General features: G+C 31.1%; 1 protein-coding gene and 2 long non-coding RNA genes across 5 annotated transcripts; 2 read left to right on the top strand and 1 right to left on the bottom strand.

The window, feature by feature from the left end:
• Positions 1-405: 405 nt before the first annotated feature.
• On the top strand, positions 406-8,758 carry LOC105632427 (Amidase family protein). The gene is made up of 11 exons (XM_012214809.4): positions 406-563; positions 1,278-2,017; positions 2,865-3,176; positions 3,547-3,726; positions 3,836-3,930; positions 4,892-4,967; positions 5,527-5,604; positions 6,226-6,319; positions 6,428-6,477; positions 7,067-7,180; positions 8,337-8,758. The coding sequence occupies exons 2-11, from the start codon at positions 1,439-1,441 to the stop codon at positions 8,424-8,426; spliced, it is 1,668 nt and encodes a 555-aa protein (XP_012070199.1). The 5' UTR covers positions 406-563; positions 1,278-1,438; the 3' UTR covers positions 8,427-8,758.
• Positions 8,759-12,650: 3,892 nt separating this feature from the next.
• On the bottom strand, positions 12,651-19,098 carry LOC105632428 (uncharacterized). Of its 3 annotated transcripts, none has more exons than XR_016320666.1 (6): positions 18,933-19,090; positions 18,763-18,808; positions 18,160-18,338; positions 17,628-17,692; positions 15,866-15,896; positions 12,660-13,372 (listed from the first exon to the last, which is right to left on the bottom strand). It is a non-coding gene; the product is annotated as an uncharacterized LOC105632428 (long non-coding RNA). The 3 variants fall into 3 exon arrangements; XR_016320664.1 differs by lacking the exon at positions 12,660-13,372 and adding an exon at positions 15,302-15,554 and having other exon boundaries at positions 15,646-15,896; positions 18,933-19,091; XR_016320665.1 differs by having other exon boundaries at positions 12,651-13,372; positions 15,866-17,692; positions 18,933-19,098.
• Positions 19,099-20,120: 1,022 nt separating this feature from the next.
• Positions 20,121-23,687, top strand: LOC149496979 (uncharacterized). Its single transcript, XR_016320340.1, has 2 exons — positions 20,121-20,860; positions 23,381-23,687. It is a non-coding gene; the product is annotated as an uncharacterized LOC149496979 (long non-coding RNA).
• Positions 23,688-24,512: the final 825 nt, after the last annotated feature.

Raw genomic sequence — 24,512 nt, 5'->3', positions numbered from 1 at the left:
ATTATACTTAGAAGTCTAGCATATATAAATTAAGGAGTACAACAACTATAATGAATTATATCCCACTAGATATATTCTCTAATAAAAAGTATTAAACTTAATACTTTACTTATTATTATTATTATTATTATTATTATTGCAATTATATAATATTGGAAATATAATTATAGCGTTTTAATTAATAGTTGATTATTATCATTATCAACGTAATTTTTATGTAGGAGACACATCCCATCAGAACTCTGAAGTTAAATGTGCTTAGACGAGAGTAGTACTAAGATGAGTGACCCCTCGGGAAGTTCTCGTGTTACACTCTCGTAAAAAACTATATAAAAAAAAAAAGGAGCCACAAACAAAACTACGTCGTTTTAGCTGAGGGTTGCATTTCATTGATACAAACAAAACAACATCCTCTCAACTCAATGTATCCTCCCTGCGCTCTCTCCTCCTACAGTTCTACCCATTGACAGTCTTATTGTTTTTTCTACCCCTTCCCCGTTGCTTCCGTGCGTGGCGTCGCCTCCGCAGCAGTCTCTGCTCTTCAACCGTAGTACCAGTGCCAGGTCCTCCATTTGCATTCTTGATCTTATTTCGTTGTCCATTTAATTTTTTTTCTCCTTCGTCCCTTTTCCTATTTCTTTTTTCTTTTTGTATAAATACATATAAACAGACAAAGTGGAGGGGTTGTTGAATATATTGTTGAATTAATTTGTGGGTTTAGCAGGGAGATATATGTTTATTGTTTTATTTTTTCGTTTGTGGGTTTTGTGCATGTTTTATTTGTTATTCTCCATCTCAAATGGTTTACTTTTTAGATGAAAGTATTATATGTATATCCTAGATGAAAGAGGAGCTCTATTTATTGAATTTATCTTCACTTTCTTTCTTGTAAAAATCTAAATCTTGGAATGTGGTTATGTATTTTGAGGTTCAAAGATTCTTGTTGAGTTGGATGAAGCTAATTAATTTCCTGAAAAATGTATATGTTTAGATGATTAGTAATGTGATTAGGAATTTTTCTTCACCGTTGCTTTTTATTTTTTAAATTAGGAAAAAAATGTGCTGTAGCTAATTATAATTTTCTCTTTAGTCTTTTATTAAATTTTCTGTAGCTAGTTGTATGTATTATTTATTTATGTTGAATTTTAATTCTTTTCTTCTATTTTAACATTACTGGTACTGTCGTTCTAGAATACTACAGGTTGAATTGTTTTATTATTTCAAGTTGAATTTTAATGTATTTTTTATATTTTTTTTTGTTGCATTTTTGGGTTCAGATTCAGGTTCTGGTAATCCTAAGCGGATTTGGGCATAGTTAGTTTATTCCTTCACAGAAATTGATAATCGGGTTTGTGTAGTTGATTTCTAGTGACTAGTGGGTACCTGCCCGCTGCCTTTCCTATGCTGCGTTGAAACCCAAAAGAAAAAATAAAAGAAAATGCTATCCACACTGCAACCTCCTTGGTCTCTCTCTCGCTTTCCTTTACACCACCTCTCTTCCATTAAGCCTCGCTCTCTCACCTTTACTTCTGTTTCTTCTTCTTCGTCGTCGTTGTCGTCTTCCATAAACTCATTGCCAGTCACTACTTCTGCCCTCACAGACCCATCCCCTTACTCTTCACAAATTCTCACCCTTCGTCACTCTCTGCTATGTCGCAGCCTCACTGCAACCCAACTCGCTGAGTCCTACTTAGCTCGCCTCAGAGTCACCGAGCCACAACTCAACTCGTTCCTCCACATCTCCGATAACGTATTGAAACAGGCCCAAGAGATAGACGATAAGATTGACAAGGGTGAGGATGTGGGTCCACTTGCTGGTGTGCTTGTTGGGGTTAAGGATAATATATGTACGGCCGATATGCCGTCTACTGGTGGGTCCCGCATTTTGGAGAATTATCAGGCACCGTATGATGCGACAACAGTTAGGAGAATGAAGGAGAAGGGTGCCATTGTGGTGGGAAAAACTAATTTGGATGAGTTTGGTATGGGAAGCACAACTGAAGGTTCTGGTTTTAAGGTTTGAGATTCTTTTTCCCTTTCCTTTAAATCGGAAGGAAATATTTTCATGGGTTTTGCTTCAATTTGTTGCTTTTGCTGTCCTGATTATTGTTTATATGATAGAATGTGAGTTTTAACTAGTAATCTTGAAATCGTTGGTTAATTGAATAGTGAAAATTTGAGCAGAATGCTTACAGTCCTAAGTTATTCTAATTTGAAACCAAGATTATGTAATTGTGGCTTAACTGAATCTCGATGTACTTTGATATCTTTCTAGCTTAAATCTATAGAATTTTTGGAAGGAAATGCTTTTCCCCCTTTGAATGTCAACTTTATAATTGATATCATGTCAATTCACCCAAAGAAACATTATTTGCAACTGGATTCTTACGTTTGAATATCTCTATGTATATACATTTCTTTATCTTTGTATTTATGTTTATATATGCATATTAAAAAGTGAGTATCCTTTCACATTTCATTTTGTTCTTAGCTGGGTGCTGGGGAAAATACTTCAGCTTGTAGACATTTGCATAAAACATGATAAAATGTCTCCTTTTGATCTCATACTTGGATAATTCCAATAACATTACTACCAGGAAACTTTGTTTTTTCCTTTACCTTCATGTCTTCAAGTGATTACTAGGCATTTTTTTTTCTTAATTATTTCACTTTGGCGTTAAAATACTCTTCTGATCTATTGAATTCTCCTACCTGCCATACTGGTATAATTCTTAATTTGTTAATTTGTTTATCTCTTTGAGCATCAAATGCATATGGAGCTGATTTTTTTAGTTAATATTGCAACATTTCATGCTGGTAACTGGAGTTGGTTTACTCAGGTGATGCGTATCTTAATTCATTAGGTGACTTCAAACCCTTGGGATGTGTCTCGGGTGCCTGGTGGATCTTCAGGTGGATCAGCTGCAGCTGTTTCTGCTAGGCAATGCATGGTATCATTGGGAAGTGATACTGGTGGAAGTGTAAGACAGCCAGCATCATTTTGTGGTGTTGTTGGTTTGAAGCCAACTTATGGGCGTGTCTCAAGATTTGGACTCATGGCATATGCTTCATCGCTTGATGTTATTGGATGCCTTGGTACATCAGTTGCTGATACTGGCATCCTTCTTCATGCAATTTCTGGTCATGATAGATATGATGCCACTAGCAGTAGGAGAGTAAGAATTCATCTACCTTCTTTGCACTTGTCTTTATTTATTGAAGTCTGTGAATTCTTTTCATGTTTGCATGATTATGATCTCATATCCTTCCATTTCATGGCACTTGTATTCTTATTTGGTTATTTTGTTAATCCATGAGACAACTAAAAATTGTATGTGGTCATTGTAATAGGAATGGCAACGTCTTTTATGTAAACAATATTTATACATCACTTTATATGTACTATACTTGTTTAAAGGAAGCCTTGAAAAAAAAAATTCACATGGTGTTATTATTTCATTCTTTCAAGTGCTACATTTTGATTTTCTGAGTTTTGGACTTTGGGTTTCTCATTTTGTAATGATTTGCAAAAAAATCTCACTACAGGAGGTTCCTGATTATACATCTCAATTCACTTCCATAAATCTTGTGGAATCTAGACCATTGAAGGGGTTGAGGATTGGTCTCATCCGTGAAACTCTTGATGATGGTGTAGATAATGGAGTAAAATCTGCAATTAATGGTGCCGCCTCGCATCTAGAAGAATTAGGATGCATTGTGACAGAGGTTTAACTCTCAACCTTTCCTTGCTTAACATTTCTCTTGTTTAACCTGTGAATTTGCATTTTAAACATTGTTTATTCGCTTCCATTCACTTTAAAATATTGATTTTCAGGTTTCACTACCATCTTTTTCCCTTGGTTTACCAGCATACTATATTCTTGCTGCATCAGAATCATCTTCCAACTTAGCACGTTATGATGGTGTCAGGTGATATCCTAACGAAATTATTTCCTTTAAATTTATTTTGATGCTTATATTGGAATTGTTACTTGTGTATCTATTATTTTCTCAAGTTTTGATTACTTCATTGTGTTGCTTCTTCTTCCTCTTTATGATGGTGTCAAGTGATATTTTGACAGATTTATTTCCTTCAAATTTATTTTGTTGCCTATATTGGAATCATAACTTTGTATCTATTATCTTCTCAAGTTTTAACTTTTAATTACTTGGTTATATAATTCCTTTTTTTTTTTTTTTTTTTGAGAGGGCATATTTGATGGCTTATGCACTTGAGCTAAAAATAAAAGTGAATAAAGCTAAAGTGTCTTAAAGTTGCACTAGGCCTTCATGTTGCGTTGCCCGTAAATGGTTACTTATTGCACTTGAGCTATAGATGAAAGAGAATAAAGCTAAAATGCCTTCAAGTTGAACTAGGTCTTCATGCTGCATTGCCGGCAAATGAGCTACTGATTGCACATGAGAGAGTGAGAGAGAGAGAGAGAGAGAGAGATGCAGATCTGAGTGGTTTCTTCTTCTAGGTTTCAGATGAAATATAATAGAGCTAACCACCTAATATTAGCACTGAATCCACAGGTGTCGCATATTTCCTTTAAACTATGGGTATTTTAAAAAATTAGTTAAAACACCTTGTACTTTTTCTTTTCTAGCACTGTCCCTTTTTGTGGCTTTACAATATTTATTCTGGTAAAATTGGAAATATCATAATAGGGTAAACACAATCTATCATCGTTTATTTTTAATGCTTTGGTTGAGAGGTTTTGTTTATACTAACTGTATTACTAAGCAACCAACTGTGAAGCCCATTGTGAAAAGAACTTGCTTTAACAATAGTTATCACCTAACCCCCTCTTGGATTCTCATTTTTCTGGACTCATTATATTTGTATATATGCTCAAGTATAAGTATACACCGTCTGCTTGTCGTCCAGGTATGGAAATCAAGCTGTTGCTGATGAATTAAATTTGCTTTATGGAGATTCTCGAGCAAAAGGATTTGGTCCTGAGGTATGTATCATCTCAAGTGGTCAGAGTTAGGGCTGTAAATGAGTAGAGCTGAGCTCGAACTTGCCAAACTTGAAGCTTAGTTTGAGCTTGGCTCGAAACTGGACGAGCTTGAAAATTTTAGGGTCGAGGCTCAAGGCTTGAGTAAGCTTAAAATAAATGTTATATATATATATATATATATATATATATAAGCTTGGCAAGGCTCGACGAGCTTTTGATCTAAACATTGTTAGGTCGAGCTCAGCTCTTTTGCTAAACGAGCAGGCTTGAGCTCAATTGGACCTGAACTTTTTCGAAATTTTTTGGAGTTGAGCTCGAACATCTCGCGAGCTGGCTCAGCTCATTTATACCTTAGTCACAGTAAATAAATTTGTTGTACTTATGCTTAAGTTTGTAGATTTGAAAGTTGGATGGATTATTTAATACCCAAGGATCTTATTGCCTGCTCCCACTATCATGGATAACCTGAACGCTAACCATTACTTGGTTAAAAAGGAAAATGTAAATTGTAGTTGTACTTTTCACAAAACTTGAAGCAATGTCATTTGTTTACTTGCAGGTCAAAATGAGAATTTTGATGGGAACATATGCCTTATCAGCTGGTTATTATGATGCATACTACAAGCGTGCCCAGCAGGTAAATAAGTGGGCATGTAAATCTAACATGTCTCTTGAAAAAGGTGCATGTATGATGCACCCAGCACATCTCTGATAAAGATGAATGTGATTACCAGGAACCATGGTGTTTTCAATGGGTTCAGGCTTTCAGCGTCATGTTCCTCTACAGAGCTTGAATTTCTTATTGACAGATTTAAACAAGTGGCTTGGAATAAATTTTGCTAGTCTTGTATGTTTTTGAATATCTAAGTATGTTAGGTGGAGTTTCATAACACCGTTTAGTGCTCAATTAAAATTAACATTTTTCAGAATTTGTTAGTTTTAAGTTGTTTGATAATGCTTATCTACATATCGTTTACTTAAAATAATAAGTTAAAAATTTTAACTGAAAAATTTCACTGGATGCATTAATTCAATAAGTATTTAAATAATTCTACAATTTTAAAACTTCATCATGTAAATTACTTAGCACTTAATATTCAAGCTTTAAATTTTCAGCACTTACTTTTCAGTTTTACCAAACACCACTAAGATACCACTTACGGTAATTTCATATGGGTTCTCTTCTCTGAAAATCATAATTCTTGCTATAGTTTTTAAGATCTTCAAGAAGAAATTTATGATTGTAATAGTTATTCAGGTGAGGACTTTAATTCGGAAAAGCTTCAAGGCAGCGTTGGATGCAAATGACATCCTAATTTGTCCTGCTGCTCCATCTGCTGCTTATAAAATTGGTATTTCTACACATCACTTTCTTGTGGCTTGTTTTTTTGACCTTCTGCCTCTGCTTTGACTTCTTATTGTCCCTTTTTATAAGTGTCCAATTCTTTTAATCTTTACAGGAGAAAAGAAAAATGATCCGTTGGCAATGTATGCCGGTGACATTATGACCGTAAGCATTTTTGTGCTTCTTTCTACTCTGCCTGACTATTTGCATCCCCTTCCCTTCCTTTTCTTTTTAACTTTGTGGGTAGGGGTTGAATTTTGATGAAGATTTGATTTTCAACATTGGACTATTATGCTTTTTCGATGAGGATTGAAAGATAAAATAGAAAAGGTGTATTTTAGATTGAGGAGGTAATTCTGTTACTTGGGATCAGTATAGGATCATGAACTTAACACGGCCAGATGATAGTCAAATGACTTTCTTCACAAATACACAGACCTGCTGTTGACAAGTAGAACAGAGGTTTTTCATATTTTTGTCCAGCATTTTTATTTTTACTTCAAAATGGATGCTTCAGCTCTTCAAAATGTTTATATTAGTAAAATTTATTGTTAATTGTGCCAAGAGTACTTCGAATTTTTCTTATTTCAAGGGTTATTTTAACGTGCCCTTTATTTTGAATTCATCTTTTGTTTAATTTTTTGCTTTCTTACCTTCCTTATTTCCTTCACAGTTCTGCTAGTATCATGGCAAAGTTACTTGATTCTATTTTCTTTTCATCATGATATGTATAGCAATTTTTTCCTTGTTGCAGGTTAATGTTAATTTGGCAGGGTTACCTGCATTAGTTTTGCCATGTGGATTTGTCGAAGGGGGTCCTGCAGGACTTCCTGTTGGCCTTCAAATTATCGGTGCCGCATTTGATGAGGTATTGACATCTCATTCTTGGCCAATGGTTATTCTAACTTTTATTTCCAATTTGAAAGACATTAAAAGAAACGGGCTGCAATCCGGCATGGTTATTTGCTAATTATGCATGACCACGGTTGGTTTCAAACCGGAACCGACCGAAACCGAACCGGTCCAAATAAGGTTCCAAACCGTAATCAAATCAGGGTATTTAAGGTTCGGTTGCGGTTCCTTATATTTGAAGATTAAAACCGCCGGTTTTGGTTTGAAACCAGCGATTCTGGTTTGAAACCGTTAAAAAAAAAAAGAAAAGATAACACATGATTTTTAATTGCTAAAGTTAATTTCTACCATCTTAAAATTTGTTAATATAAATACAACTTGTAAATTGTAAGTGGAAAAGAGGAAAAAATAAAAAATTGCTCCTTATTCAAATATTTTTAATTTTAATCTTTGCCACTTTATAATATATATTTTTTACATACAAATTATAATTTTTAATGAATTTTAAAATTATGTATTTACTTTTTTAGTGTTTTTTAATTTAATACTATTTTTGCTATTAATTTTCTTATTTAGCTAGAAAATAAAAAACGTTAAAAAAACTTGAACAAGTTATCTAATTCCGGTTTCGATTGCGGTTTTAAAACCGTCTAAAAGTGGTTTGGTTCCGGTTTCATCTTTTTTGAAACTGAAACCGGCGGTTCTGGAACCGTGGTTATGCTTGTTGCTAATATTTGGAAAAATAAATCACTTTGAAATAGGATTTATCAGGAAAAAGAAATTTTAGCTATTAGTTTATCAGGTAATATCTTCTAGTTCTATATGGTTGCACGATGAGCTGCAACTTGGATCTTCCATAACTTCGACCTTTTGGTTGTTCAGCAATTGGTTTTTTAATCCAATCATTTCTTGTAGCTTTCTTGAGTCTCAGTTTACTACTAAAATTACATTGCTTGTAAACTAACCTTTTGGTTTTTGGTTTTCCCCCATTGAATGTCAGCTAAAACAATATTATCAGCTAGCATATAGATCACCGGAAAATGAATATATCTTATCATTGTGAAATATGCAGTTAATTTGCAGATTCTGTTTGAGTTTTTCCTCTGCATTTTCGTGAATTGATATAGTTGATGGGTTTTTATGCTTAGTTTCTTTTTCCATTTTGTTTTCAGGAGAAATTACTCAAAGTTGGTCATATCTTTGAGCAGACTCTGCAAGGTTACAGATTTGTTCCTCCATTGATAGCAGGAGATGTTGTATGATAGCATATGCTATTTATCTCTGCTCCTTTTCAGCATTTTTAAGCCTTTGTGCAATATTATTGTTCTCCTGAGGTAAAATTCCAATCCAATTCGAAATCCCAAACCAAATGTTAATTTGGAATGGAATTTTGAAATGCGGAGTTTAAAATGGAATTTAACTTTTAAAATATTAGTATATGGAGTATAGAATGGAAACAAAAAAATAAAATTCCATATTTCAAGCCATATGTCAAATTTTTATTTTATTATTGTCTATTTGCAAATTATATATTGTAAAATAAAATATTAAATTAAAGTTTAGAATAAAATATCTTTAATTTTTTTTTATTTAATTTTAAAACTACGTAATTTATAATTTAACACAACCCTAATTTATATTTTATACATATTATGTGCTTGAATACTCGTTTATTTTCTTGGGTTGAAAATTATGCTTTTAGTTATCATATCTTACTTTTTATTAGATTATAAGGTCGAAATATTTTAGTATGCTTAAGACTCATAATATATATATATATATTTTGTGGATTTAACACTTTAATAGATTTGGTGACTAAATATATTGATATATCTTAATATGAATGATATTATCTTTTGTTGATTTTATAACAATCTTATTATTAATTATTAAGTAGTTAATTGTATGAATTGAATTATTAAATGTAAAGGGTGAAGTATACCTATTATCTACAAACATGTAAGACGAAATATTTTAATTTTTAATTATGTGATATTAATTTATTATTTTTAAAAATTTAATTGTCTTTTTAGTATGTATATATAAAAATATGTTGATTATTCCTTATTAAATTAAAAATTTATATCTTAAAAAATGTCATAAAATGTTGGATTTGTACTTATAGTTGAGAAATTTGGACCTATTGAATTTCAATGGGTATAGAATAAAATTTTAAATTTCAAAAAATATTTGAAATGAAGTGGGATGCAATTTCAAATTTTAAAATGTTTTGGAACGGAACTGAAATGAGGGTCATTCTAAATTGCACCCCTATCGATAATTCATAAGTGCAAAATATAGTGCAAAATATATAAATCTAACGGTGAAGTTTATAAGAAAAATTAACGGCCAAATGTATATATTTGCTTTTAAAGTTTACGCGATTTATCTTGTGACACCCTCGAGTTTGTAGAGAACTGGTTGTGATTTTACACTTTTACATTTTAGTAATAATTAAATCCATCATCAAACTAAAATGTAAAATGGTAGGATTATAATTGAATTTTTATAAAGGTATTACATTTCGGTGAGAGTATATTTAGGCTAAATCATATTGCGGGTAGTTTTACTTAAATCTTAAATTTAACTTTCTTTTTCAAATATCTTGAACTTCAATTTTAGTTACAATAGCAATTTAATTTTAAACTGTATCCAATTTAATAAATAAAGTATTATTTTTATCTTATGAGTTTTTTTAATGATTTAGCTGCATAGTTATCATTGAAATGTGAAAATTATAGGGTCGTGATAGTCCCCTGCAAATTTGAGAATGCCACGAAGCAAATTGTGTAAACTTGAGGAGGAAATTTATCCAATGGACCAATAATTAATGGCAACATTAACTTTTATGTTCGCGGTTTCAATTTGTGAAATTATACTTGTGAAAACTTTAGTTTGTAAAAAGAATGAAGCTTAATTTTGTTCTTAAGTTGTTTAGAAAGGTCGAAAAGATTGCATTATTTTTTGGTCTTATTTAAAATTATTAAAAATATTATATTTAATGATATTATATTTAATATTATATGATATTATATTTAATATTATATGATATTATATTTAATATTATATTTTTTGATCGGAAATTGTTTAAAATGATTAAAAATATTATATTGAATCTTTGAGCCAATTTAGCATTTAAACTTGTGGTTTTGCAACCTAATGAATTGATTCAATTCAATGTAATTGGATTTTATCCCTATTTGTTCTGCACTAAAAACACTCAAATCAAACTTTTCCGACACTTAAATAGAAATTAGGAAAAATTATAATCGTACCCTTATATTTTATAAAAAATAAATACGTTACCCTTATTTTTTCAAAAATAGACTATTATACCCTTGTATTTTATGTCTGTTAAACTAAATTCCTCTTCCGTCTAATATTTGCAATTTTATTGTACAAGCCAAAGCAAAATTTAACATTCTAAAGAGAGAATATTTTTTTTCCCAGAATACCTCTCTTTCTCTTCCATTGTTCTTTTAGCCTTCTTTATTGTTTCAATTTGTGCTTAAATTAACAATATATTGATTAAAGTATTTAAATATGTTATTGGACTTTATTCATGGATTTTTCGATTATTTTAAAGTTAAAAAGAAACTTACTTGATTGTAGTTGTGGGTCTGATTCCGTTGGAATTAATATTAACCTTTGATGATATCTTTTTACTCCGGTGATCAGAGTCGGCACGGACACTCTATAGAGAACGCATTTCATGTAACGGATGAGTCTCATCAAAGCAACCATAGGTTTGGATTTATCATCAATCTGATTTTGAATTTTTTTTTTCCTTCAATACACTCGATTTCGTCTGTGTATTATTATAGTTTGAAAGCAAGCATGAAATTCTAAAAGAAAACAACATTGGTTGTTGCTTTCTTAGCTCTATTTTTGTTTGTTTATATATGAATATATCTGGGAATTCAAGGCATTAACGTATTTGATTGGCTCAAGAAATGAGATTCGAATGCAATTATTGTAATAAATTTCTGTTTTTTGGTTTGCTTCATTGGTTTTAAGGTTTTTTTCAGAAGATAATTTTAGGTTGAATCACTTCATTTCGTCAAAAACATCCAAAATCTAATTTTTAAGAAATGAGATATTGAGGAAGGTGGAATCAGGGTCATTTTGGTCATTTAAATGCATTTAATGTCCAAAATCGCAAATTTTTGGACGGAAGCACAATCTAGTACGATAATCTTAAAATACGAGGGTATAATAGTTTATTTTTAAAAAGAGAAGGGTGAAGTAATTTTTTTCCGCAAAATATAAGGGTACGATTATAATTTTTCATAAAAATTTAAAATCTATAAAACATCATTTTTTTCAACACATTTTAAATTCACAAAATTTATAATATAACTTTAATTTGTTCAATTCTACATGGATTTCATATGTTATAAACTCAGTAATAAATAATAGTTCTAAAATATTCAAATTGGTCCATATTTATGAACTTAAAATCAACAATTAAATTAGAGAGAGACAGAAATATACTTCTTGTATCTTTTTCCTTTATTCCATATTCAATTATTTGTTAATAAATTATATAGTTTAATCTAAACTATAGTTTTAATAAATATCTATATAAGAGATACCTATAGTGAATAATTTAGGATTAAATTTAATCATTCTAAATAAGCTCAATGATTAAACTGCCTAAAAAGGTCAAACATGATTTTTTTAATTACTCTAAATAAGTTTAGGGTTTAAATTGGCCTTTATTCTTTTGTAAAATTATAACTTTAATTGTATTCTTATAAAATTATAAAATTTTAATTGTATAAATTGAAGTGTTAGATTGTTCAAAGTAGTAATTGAAGGTATCACAAGTAGGATGTGAATATTAAGTTGGTTCAGTTAACCGTTCATCGAAATTGCATTTAATGATTTACCAAATGAATATTTACCATTTACTAACAGATTTACCGAATTGATCGATTTACAATATAAGAGTTGGATTTTTTTAAAAAATAAAATAAAATGACATTGTTTGGAGTAAATCGGTAAATCAAGAATTCCAAAATTTTTTGATTATTTTACCAAACAATTTGTCGTTTATCCAATTTTGTCTAAAAAATACTTGATAGAACTATTGCATTTTGAAAGTAGCTAGGTATACAAATTTTTTGAATTTTTTCTATCTAACTTGATTACTTAGGGAGTATAATGAACTACAAAAGGCTTGTTCGACAATATTAACTATTTTAGTAGATAGTAGCTTTTGTAGTAGATGTTAATTGTTCTACTAGTCTTAGCTATTAGTTATAAGCTTTTTGCTGAAGTTATTTATATAGTGTTTAAATTAGAAGTGTTCGGTAAAAATAGTTGTTTAACTTAAAATGACATTAGATGTTTAATTAGTTGAAATCAGCACAATAAAATAGGTAGGATTGTAAGAAAAAAAAAATCTCTATGAAACCCTCAACGTTCAATGTTAGAGTGTTCAACTTTTGATAAAAAAATCACCCAAACTCTAAAAGTTATTATAAATACTATATCACCGAACAGTACAATTGATAGAAATAGAGTTTTGATATGGTTAAATGCTAAAAGCTAGCTGAAAGGCTATTACTGAACATAGCCAAAGACTTTCAACCATTAATTTCAATTGAGGAACATGCTGACTTCTAAACTCTTAAAAAAAAAAAATTAATGGATAAACTATACATTGTATGACTCTCAAAAGAAGAATAAAATGGATGTCTTATATTGTAGGGGGTGTGAGTCCAGCATCCCTACCCATGGTGCCTTACCATGATGACCCTATGGACGAAGTAAGGCTATTGGAGGCGAGAATAACATGTTGTATAGCATATGGACCAAGAATATGAGAGGGGAGACATGGCGTAATGCTCTCCGCCGCCCCGAGGCCAGGAAGCGGGGCCCGGCCTTAGTGAGCTAGGTGCGGGCATCATGTCTGGCAAGAGGGACTGATGTCTCAATAGAGAAGGAGCTCTATGGACACTATAGGGCCGAGGGCCTATAGTGCACATCTCTCCTGCAATGGGGGTTTCGGTATAGGCAGGACTATGCCGCCCGGGATGCCCGAAGGCATTGAGCCCATATACGGTAGTGCGAGATCCTTGGATAGGCATTGCTAGATGAGGCCTACAGTCGAAAAGGATGCTAAGACCCTTCGAATATGCATGGCTGGCCTTGGCTATGAGCAAAGTCTAGGCGCCACACGCGTGCCAAAGGCTCCGAGATTCTGGCACCGTGACATATATAAACACCACACCAGATGAGGATAAACCAATTTCACACAAGAGGAAGGGAGATAAAATCTAATAAATATTGGAAGAGGCACAGAAAGAAAGAAAGAAAGAAAGGAAGAAAGAAAATATAAATAAAAGCAGAAGTTGATAATTTATACACTAAACCATTCATAAATTTCTCAATTTTCTAAATTCACATAGATCATACAGGTGGAATTGCAATTGCTTAAAAAAAAGCTATAAAAATAACATCACCTCTACGAATATATACAAAATATTAAATACAGAAAGGGAATATTGTAAAATTGAGAAAAATATTTAACATCTCATGACAAGGGTATTTTTAAGGTAATAACTTTACAATTTTTTCTTTTCTTACTCCCTCAAACAAAATGAGTGCAATGGTCAAAGACTAATTACTAAGACAAAAAAAAAAAAAAGAAGAAGAAGAAAAAACAAGAGCAAGGACCAGAAAATGGCTGAGGATGCTAAATTAAAGGGATACTAATCTTTCTTTATATGTATACATATTAAAACTAAAACAAAAAGAAGATTCAAAGCTTCTTCTTATAATCACAATTGCAATTATCTTTTTCTAAAAATTTTTAGAAGTTTCTTCTTATTTTTCTACAATTCAATTGGACGTATATTTTTAAAAGTTATATTTAAAATTTTTTTAAATCCATACATTGATAATTAGGCTATTTAAAATTTAAAATTTTTATTTTTATTTAGATAAACATTGACCATAAAAATATTAATTTGAATACGATTCAAATTCTTTTCTAATCCAACTTATTTATATTATTCAGATTTGACTTAAACTCATTGTCCAACACTTAAGCTTTGGTTGAAACACTCTACTTGCTAAACAATACTCGACAAATGTTAAACACAGAATAAAGAGAAGATATTAACACACCACAAGGAGAAGGTTGGTGGGAAAATTAGTTAGCTATTACAGTTGTAAATGCTTAGCTCATGTATTTTGTCTTCTAGCTTTAGTAGTTACATACTACTTAGCAGAGAGCTAATTTCACTCAAAATAGACCATTTCCTTCAAACAGACCATTTCCTTCAAATAAGCACCCATCCTCATTATTTAGTCCCATGATCTAATTATTTCGCTAATGATAGATAGCTCGAATCGCTGGGGAGTGTGATATTATTATATTGGTATAGAATGAATAAGTGGAACCCCAGTCACCGGTGTCTAAAGACCCGTATAGTGAAAGGTAAAGAATACATATAAGAGTTGGCTCTTGTTCAAGAATTGAATTAGAATTCTTTTTAGGAGAGTGGTCACTTTCAATTGGAGTCCAAAATGTAGATTCTAAATTTTAAATTTTGAAAACCCCTTTTCACAAAATATACATCAATCATTTTGTTGTTGCCTATGTCGTTAACTTCTGAATTTTTTTACTAACCTAAATTTGCTTAAAGAAATTATTAATATCATATATACGCTAGCTTTCTTAGATGTAACATCATATCAATTTATATAAAACAAGCTCAATATAGTCAATTTATAATAGGATTCATATTAATTTATAATATTTACCAATAATTTCTAGAAAAGAAAAAAAAAATAGAAGGAGAGACAAATAACTTATTAATTAGATTTCCACTTTATCTTAATTCTCAATTCAATAACCTTCATGACTTCTTTCCACTGTCAACACAATTAGCTGCAATCTAAAATGAATAAATATTGATTTTTAATTCAAATATATAAATAGTTTAAATATAACAATAAAAATCAATAAAACATTTTGCATTTAGAAAAAGATGCGATTTTTTTTTAAAAAAGAAATATTTAAGGTAAAACTAACATCAATTTATTGTTTATTTCACAACAAATATTGAGAATTTTGAGCTAAGATTTACCTATGATCACGTGTAGCTTAAATTTCCTTCAAGTATAAGTAAATCCTGAAATTTTCTATTAAAAATAGAAAAAGTATATAATTTTGTGCATATGAATATGAACTGGCGTATTTCAAAGTCATAGCCCTCAACAAATAAACATGCAAATTGCAAGGGTTTCTTTGCTCAAGTTGATAGTGACTTCATAGTCATCTCTAAAATCAACTAAGTTTTTTTTTTTTTTTTTTTTTTTTATTAAAAGCAGCCTCTGAAATCATATTTCTTAACAATGATATTCATCTTTTGTACCTAAAACACACAAAATAATTAGAAAACATAAATGTAATACATTCATAAATTAAAAGTAAGCCAAAAAGAGAGGTTAAATGGTAATATTCACCTCAATAAACTCATCTGAAGATCACTTCACATGGTCAGAATTTGAAATCATAAATCTATTCATTTTTTTTTTCCTTTGCTATGAGACCCAACAAACCAGATTCAGATGCAAAGATAAACAAAACCGTAGTAATAATGTTTAACAGGGGAATATCATAAAGTATAATTCTGATCACTAAACAATGAAACCACAATCTGAACTTGAGAACAAAAGGAAATACCTTGTAAGAAGAAATATTGCTAGGCAAGGGCCTGAAACGCAAAGGGGAAAAGTATATAAAGAATAAGTATGGGTAACGAGTAAACTACAATCTATAAAAATGAAGGGGGAAAAAAAAAAAAAAAAAATAACTAAAAAGCAGCGCAGAAGATTTGTCATTTCTACGTAAAGATACTTGAGCCAGATTACTCCCCCTCCTTCACCTGAGGTACACATAGACTGATTCTGATTATATATGCACTTAACAATTACTATTCTCCAACCTAATTCCATTTCTATATTTTTTTTTTAAAACCTTGTGAATCATACATGAATATTGGAAATGACTCTAAACTGCAAGGTTTTTTCTTAAATTGGAATTTCAAACTACGCAATAACTTTAGTTTTGTATGATTCTTTTTTCTCCCTGCAATCTTTCTAAAATTCTTATTCAACTGTGTCCTAACGAAAAACATTTCTTTTTCTTCTTTTACTGACATCAGCAACTATTTTCTCGATGTCCAATTATAAACAAACCAAAAATTCCAGGCCACTTGACATGGGTAGATGTACCAAAAGATTGAATAATGAAAAAACAGAACTTGAAAGGACCAATGTAACATAAAAATAAAATAAAATAAAATACCAAGCAAAAGATAAAGAAAGTTCTTGTAACTTTATAAACAACTAAAAACACGAGTTCTTTCCTCACTTTGTCACTTGAGCATCTTTAGAAACCAAATTCTGTTCCTGTTATACATCGATTTTAATTTATTCTGAAAGCCAAAAAACTGCAACTATAAATGACAAAAACACCATTTCAGCTATGTCGTTCTTGCAGACTCAAAATTAAAACATGGGTGTTACTATTAACAAAATTAAAAGCTAAGATACATAATGGGCATTGACTCTTTGTGAAATCACAACAAAAGAAGAAAAAGGAGAAAGAAAAACAAACGTTATCAACAAACAAATAGACAATGAAATATATAGAAAAGAAATTAATTTCTCAATCGAAATAAAAATTGTCATGAAGAAACCAATTCACCATGTTTTATAGCAGATAAAGGATATAGATTTAACAATCAAATGAATAGCAGTTTAATACAAATAAAACACATTTAAAAAGGGCTGAATCAACCAAAGAAGCTTCCAAACAATTTGGCCCTGATATCTACAACTACTTTGAAATTACAATCTTGTTTATAAAAGAAAAATGATTATAGAATATAGGAAGATAAATTCAGAAAACATGAGGTTGCTTTTCTCCATATTGAGAAGCCAAGACTTTTACCACTATGTTGTCATTGCAGTTTAGCATAAAGCAATTTGCAAGGATGATCACATGGCAACTTAACAATAACCATGTGAGAAAAAAAGTCTTTTACAACAACAAAATTAGTGAAAAGTAAAATAAAAAAAGAACTTTAATTAATCAATTTATTTCTTTTTATTTGGATTAAAAGAGCTTTATTAGAAAATAATTATTGAATCAGGTGATTGTGCATAGATGCAGATTCTTCGAAGATAATTGTGCTATTACAGTTAGTGATAGTACTAAAAATAGTGAAGCATCATCAATGATCAAATATTCAAAGCAAAAGGCAAAACTAAATTATTATCTTTTCCACCTATTTTTTCACTAAATCACTGGTAATTAAATCAAGTTTTGTTAGGAAACAAATATCAAACTTGATCATAAAAAAGCATATAAATATATTAATTACAGTTAGATCCTTGAGAATAAAATCAGAAATAAAAAGGAAAAATAATTATAGCAGTACCAGAAAACTAATACTGTGAGGTTCTTCAAATTCTCCCACCAAGAACTACAACACTCCCTAGTCACCTGCTAGTACAAAACAAATCAAAATACAAAAATAACAACAGAAATCATATTATTCCAACTTTTAAAATTCACCATATTCACCTACCATTTGCAAAAATAGAACAAACAAATGGCCAAATACTTTGAATTAAATTGCAGCAATGTCACTACAGATATCCAAACTCCCAAAATTTAGGAATGAAAACATAGTCCCTAGGTTCCGGTTTAAATTTTAGGAACTGAAAAAATAGTCCCAAGATTCAAATTTAAAATTACCCTGTGTTTTTAAAGTATAGCTCTGTGTTTAGGAGCATTATGTCCAAACTATAGGATTATGAGTTACAAATCCAAACGAAGTCAAATTAATATAGCGACTAAATACAAAATTAAGGAGAATTGTAGTAATTACAATAATAATTACACATGTATCAGTAACATACAAGCCAATATATCTAATCGAGCTTATGGCCAATGAAGCTACTGCCTACCTTTTTGATTCGATATCTCTCACACTTTGCACTATGTTCTCAATGCTTCTTGATAGGTGATTGGAATGCTCTTCCATCTCTATCAAAACCATGTCAAGTTGTTGTTGGTAAGCTGCAGATCACTTTCGCTCTCTTTGTAGCTCAACAGTCAATTCTCGAATTTTTACATCTTTCTCATCCTACAAAATATAAAAGAAACATGCATCTAATAAAATTATTACTTTAACATAATGTAGAAAATACAAACTTTTATTCCACATGAAAGAACAAACCAAATACGTGCTAGATTCAATTAAAGAATAACTAAGAGGAGATCTAAATAAATATATCATATAAGCATTTTCCTACGTGGAGAGTGAAAGATATTCAAAATTACAATTAATGTATAATTCTTCATCCATCCATAATTGAGAATTACCAAATATTAAAACAGAGAAAGTTAAGCATTACATCCAAACCCCAGAAATCTTAATTTGACATTCCAATCGTTCAATATTTTCAATCTTTTGGGGCTAAGAGAACTAAATAAGGATAAATTTTAGATTCTAATCATCTTAAAAAGATAATTGATATTTCCAAAACTTCTCGCTCAATTTCAATTACCCGAGTGGCAAAAAAATCAGCTTGCTTTAAAAATTGGTGCAGGGACCTGAGGAAAAAATTAACATTACTAATGCTTTTCCATGGCTTACAAAAGAAGTAGAGAGAAGAAATCAAATTCCATAAAGAGAAGCAAATGAGAATAGCATAAAGAGAAGTAGAGAGAGGCGTACTTCTATAGTTGTCGACCATCTAGATGGAGTCCTTCATGGCTTACAAATTCATCTCATCTCTGACAATTTTAAAGCAAGCAATCAATGAAGAAAACAGAGAAGCAAATGGGAATGTGTTAGTAATGTTATTTGCTTGAAGTAAAGCTTTGGAGCAACAAGTAGCTTCTTACCTTTAACCCTAATTGTAAAATCATGTCAGCAATTAGGCATGGCCGGTTCAAGGGTCAAAATTTTTAAAATATTGAACTTGAATCGCCTCTTGAATCACTGGTTTAAAAAAAATTGATTCTAATATTATATTTTTCTTTCGAAAATATTAATGTGAGTTTAAAAAATATTGGTAAATCTTAGTTTAAATAAATTTTCGAAAATATTAATGTGAGTTTAAAAAATATTGGCAAATTTTAGTTCAAATAAATTTTAGAATGCTAATACTCTTATAAGAATCAAATTAATTAATTTTACAAAATAATCAAATAAATTATCAGTTTATTTTATTTGAATGTTATTCATTAAATAAATTATAAGAAAATTTTGAAAAATGCTTCAAAAAAAATGTAATTTTAAACTTAGTAAACAATTTAAAAGGGTAAAAAAAAAAAGTTAAAAACAATATAAGTTTAGACTAAATATTTCTTTCTTTTTTTACCATTTTACTTCTTGGATTTTTAACTTTTAAAGTAAAGAGTATTTAAAAAAAAATTTAAGTAAAATATATCATGTAGTAAAATATTATTGAGACTTTTAGAGACGTATAAAATAGGTTAAGTGATTATCATTTTGAAAATAAAAATAGAAAATTTTCGATTCGAACCGGACCAGAACCGCCGATTCAGGATCGATTCAGGTTTAGATTTTAACATTTACATGAAGCTTATCTAGTCCTTGAACCGCCGGTTCCGGTTCAAAACTTTAAACCAACGGTTCCGGTCCAGTTTTGATTCATAGTACAGTTCGATTTCGGTTCAATTTCGGTAAAAATAAACTGGTGGCTATGCTTATCAATAATGGGCAATTTAGGTTGGGGTGTGATATGAGATGACAAGAAGAAGATCGCAGTAGTTTGTGGCTGAGGTGAAAGTGGTTTATAAGTGACTACTTTTTTGTATTTTCTTTCTATGTTAATTATCATCGAATGATCGACATAGGAATGGAGAAGCCGCCATGTAAGCATTAATGATTCTCCTTTATATATATTAGTGAAACGACCCGAAAATTTAATTTCGTAGAATTTTCATTTAAAAACTAAATTTTTTATTTCAACCAATGAAATTATACCTGCTAGTATTTTATTATTGCTAAACTGGACTCATAAACCAATTCGATTTTTCGAAAACCAAGCGAAAAACTCAAAAACCAAGCAAATTGAGCCAAATCATTAGATTAGACCAAACCGATTCGAATCGAACCGGAATAGTCTAGAAGCCCAAGATTTTTTTCTTTCTTTTCTTTTGTTTTTCTTTTTCTTTTTTCTTTTTTTTTTTTCTTTTTTTTTTTTTCCCTTCTCCTTCCTTGCGCCAGCACCAGCGCCGACCTCACTCTTCTCTCCCTCCCCTTTCATTTTTCGATCACCGGCGACCAGCCCTTTGCCGCCATCTCCCTGCTGCCGTCGCCTCCTCACCGCGCATCTCCGATCGTTCCTTCTCTCTCTCCCCATTCACTTCTGGCGAGAGCAGTAGTCGCAGGAAGAGTCGGGACTCCTCATCGACTTTCCGGTGACACCAGCCCATAGCCGACCAACCACATCGTCTCCATCTACCACCGCTCGACGTCGCTCTCTCCTCTCCTGCTCACGACTCTAGTGAGCACAGCAGCTCAAGTGAGCAACGATTCTATTTCAATCAACTTCAGCCACTTCAGTGGCTCTGAGCTTTCTCTCTCTTCGTTCCGGCGAGCACCACCACTGCCTCCGGTCAAGCAAAATTCTGGTAGTGTGGTACTTGGGTATTGGAATTAATTTTGGTTACTTACTAGAAATTAATTAATTTCTAGCATTTTGTGGCTAGTCAATTTAATTTAATTTAATTATCGTATTACCCAATATATTAAAAAGTGTTGATTCGATTAGAAGACTTTAATTAATTAAAGCCAATTTAAATTAGCACCAAATAAATTTAATTGAAGAATTTTGATAATTATATTAATGGAATTAAAGTGTGGATTTAATGTAGATTAGATTGAATGTATTATTGTTGTTTTGATAGAAAATTAAGAATATTGAATAAGAATTAATGGTGGGAGTTGTTCATGTGGGTCCCGAATATACATGGCACAACCCAAGAGGGTTGTTAGAATCACGAATGAGAAATGCTAGGTTCCTGAAACACTATTCACATGACTAATAGTTGGGAAAATCTGATTTTTGACTATTAATTGACACTATAACTGCATTTTTTTAAGGAAATGTGTAAGTTAGGGTGTTTATTGTAGATCCTGTGAAAGAAATTAGAATGATTGTGATATGGTGGCAGCCAACCTAGCTACTTGCTTAAAATTTCTGCTTTGATATGAGGTATTTGACATGATAAGTTAAGTTTCTGGTGGTAAATGAGTCAACTAGTGTTTATAATATAGATTTTGATTGAGAGACCTTGATTTTCTTAGGCTGGCAGCAGCCATTTTAGTGTAATTCTTGAACTAAATCTGTGATATGAAGTAAATGAAGTTGTAAATTGAGTTCTTGATTGGAAATGGGTTAACCATCGTATAATGTGTAAGTTTAACCAAACACTTAAGGTTTCTTTGATAAAATGGCAGCAGCTATCTTCAATTATTTCCATTGATTTTTGTTTGACATGGTACAATTAAAGTTGTAAATCTAATTCTTGCGTGGAACTAGTTAGTTGGTGTGATCCATGATTTTAAGATAGAAAAACGCTAATTCTTTTTGGCGAATTGACAGCAATTACCTTGATTTTTCTGTGTTGTTTTACAAGGATAAATATATGTAAATGAACGTACTTTCAAGATTCCATGATGATTGATGTATAAATATTTATTTATGATTTGAGAGACGAATAAAATGGGTTCGTTACCTGAAATTTTGCTTGGCGAGAATGATGATTCACATATTATTAAGTTGTATTCGGGATCTTAGTTATATAATGATAAAGAAAAGAAAAGAAAGAGTGAATTATAGTTGGCATATGGTTACTACAAGCATATATATATAGATACTTTAAACCAGTAGAATGTGGTGGTTAAGTAAATGTTTATTTTCATTTATTTGTTATTGTATGTATGGGCTTAACCTTAGATAGCGAAGCTTGGATTGTTAATAGCTAAAGTTTTGTATTGTGATTAAATATTTATACTATTACTTGATATGGAGGAAGGGAAATTAAATTGTTTGATTGCCCGATGGATGGGCTGTGTATGTAATGGTTGATGGATGTAATATTGCTGATATTTGAGCAGATAGATAGTCCAAATTTTAGGGGAGGTGCTGCCGAAATTTCTATAGAACTTAAATTAATTTTAATTAACGACATAATTAATAAGTTTAGTTAGATTAGTTCTATAACTTGGTACATAATAAATATAGTGCTCTGATTATTTATTATCTTTATTACTCATTTAATGATCTACATATTTATTTATTTATTTATTTATTTCCATTATTATTGTTATTATTGTTATTTATTTTATCATTGTTGTTTATTGTTAATACTATTTAATTATTTAGTTATTTGCATTGCATTATGATGTTTAATTGATTAATATGCTTGCATTTAATTGCAATACTTGATTAATTGTGTTGTGATATTGCTGTGCTTTGTTTGTGTGGAATTAGAATGAAGTGGGTCACCATGGGTTTGTGAGACCGTTTCTGTTATACGGATCCTGATTCTGATTTCTGTTATATTCTGATTCTGTTATATGGATCCTGATTCTGTTTCTGTTAACCGGGTAAATGGGAGATCGGCGCCCCCGTGTGCACCTACTGTTACCGTTACTGTTAACCACAGGTTGGCTTCTTTATTGGGCGCACCTGATAATCTGGATTTGATCGCAGCCCGCAGGGTGGCCTCCTGTTGTGAGCGCCTGATGATCTAGATTTGATGGAGACGACCGGGTTGCCTCCTGTTGGTATGAAAAAGAAAAGAGAGGATAGAAAAACAATGAGAGGGCTGGTCAAGTGAGGATTAGACCGGTCGGCCAGTATGGGGGATCGGCTCCCTGGTGCACATGTGAGAGGATGAGCCATGTGGGAGGATGGCTCATCGGGGGTTCGGTGACTCCACTGACTAATTTCCACGTGATGTGATTATATGAAGATGTTAATGATTGTGAGTGCTGGTGATTTGCCATTTGTGTGACCGGCTGCGTGAGCATATAGCTAGTCGGATGACTAGATCGATATATTTACACATTTGTGTGACTGCATGTGTTGTGTGATAATTATTTCTGCTTAGAAAACTCACAAGTCTTGCTTGATTATTTTTCAGGAAGTAAGTTTTTCTTTAATCCGATTTAAGCTATGATTCTTCGGCACCGGGCAATAGAGAAATTTTCCTAGTTTCATAATTATTTTAATATGTAGTCATGTGTATAAAAAGCTATGTATACCAAAGAGTTAGTGACTCCGCAGTTGTAGGATTTACCTATATTTAGTCGTGTACTAACGTAGACAAAATAATTCTGTAAGCCATATTAGAATGTGATGTATTGTAAACTAGGCCCGAACTATAGAATGCTGTAGAAGATAAACTTGGGCCGAGAAATAATAGAATATTAAAATTTATACCGAGATAATAGATTCTAGTGTTTCAGGCTTACTACGGGCCTCGGGGGCCTTAAGCTTACCTGGGCTCTAGTGCCGGTCCGGCCCATGGAGTCGGGTCGTGACAATTAAGCAGTTTTCCGTGCTTTATGCGACTGTCTAATATATTTAGTTTTGAGTTGTAAAATATGTGTATTGAGTAAATTGTTTAAATTTAAAGTGCATACAATGCATAAGCAGTATGATTCAAATATATTATGTAAAATTGAAAATTTTTATTCTAACTAATGAATGAGTATTCATGCAAAGGAAAAAAAAAATACTAATTTAATATTTATATGTAGCCAATTGAAATAGAGAAAACATATTACTATATAAATATGAAATACTGATGAAAAATTAGTGAAAACTTATATTCCCTTGGATGAATAACTTGAAGCATAGAAATGCATACAGAAATAAATTTGAAAAAATAATGAATAATAAGTAAGAAATATGAGTAAATAAATTTAGAAAAAAATTATTGCAATTCATATTTGATATTTTTTTTTGTAATACAATTTTTTGTCCATTTTTATATTTATTTATTTTGATTTTTTTGTTTTATAAAATATTATTTTAGGTTAATTTATGAACAAATCATCATTTAGAAGTGAAACCACTTAGAAGTGAAACTGGTTTTAATTTTACGAAGTCACATTTTGTATTTTAAGACCAATATGATTATTTTAAATAAAAAAATTAATGTAATAAGTACAAAATATACGGTGAGTGTTTCTATTTACAGGATTGATCAATGTTTGAGAGTAGACAATAATTGAATAGCTAAAAAAAATGTCAAAAAACTCATTTGCTAT

Source organism: Jatropha curcas, chromosome 4, assembly GCF_041381405.1.
Source record: "Jatropha curcas cultivar XTBG-Jc1 chromosome 4, XTBG_Jcur_1.0, whole genome shotgun sequence".
Classification (NCBI taxonomy): Eukaryota; Viridiplantae; Streptophyta; class Magnoliopsida; order Malpighiales; family Euphorbiaceae; genus Jatropha; species Jatropha curcas.
This window is presented reverse-complemented; position numbering and strand designations above follow the sequence as displayed.

Excerpts from the sequence above, each read along its gene's own strand:
- LOC105632427 (XM_012214809.4), top strand. The coding sequence starts at position 1,439 with ATGCTATCCACACTGCAACCTCCTTGGTCTCTCTCTCGCTTTCCTTTA. Across the intron at positions 3,727-3,835 it reads TAGGATGCATTGTGACAGAG|GTTTCACTACCATCTTTTTC; the intron begins GTTTAACTCTCA and ends ATTGATTTTCAG. Across the intron at positions 7,181-8,336 it reads TCGGTGCCGCATTTGATGAG|GAGAAATTACTCAAAGTTGG; the intron begins GTATTGACATCT and ends TTTTGTTTTCAG.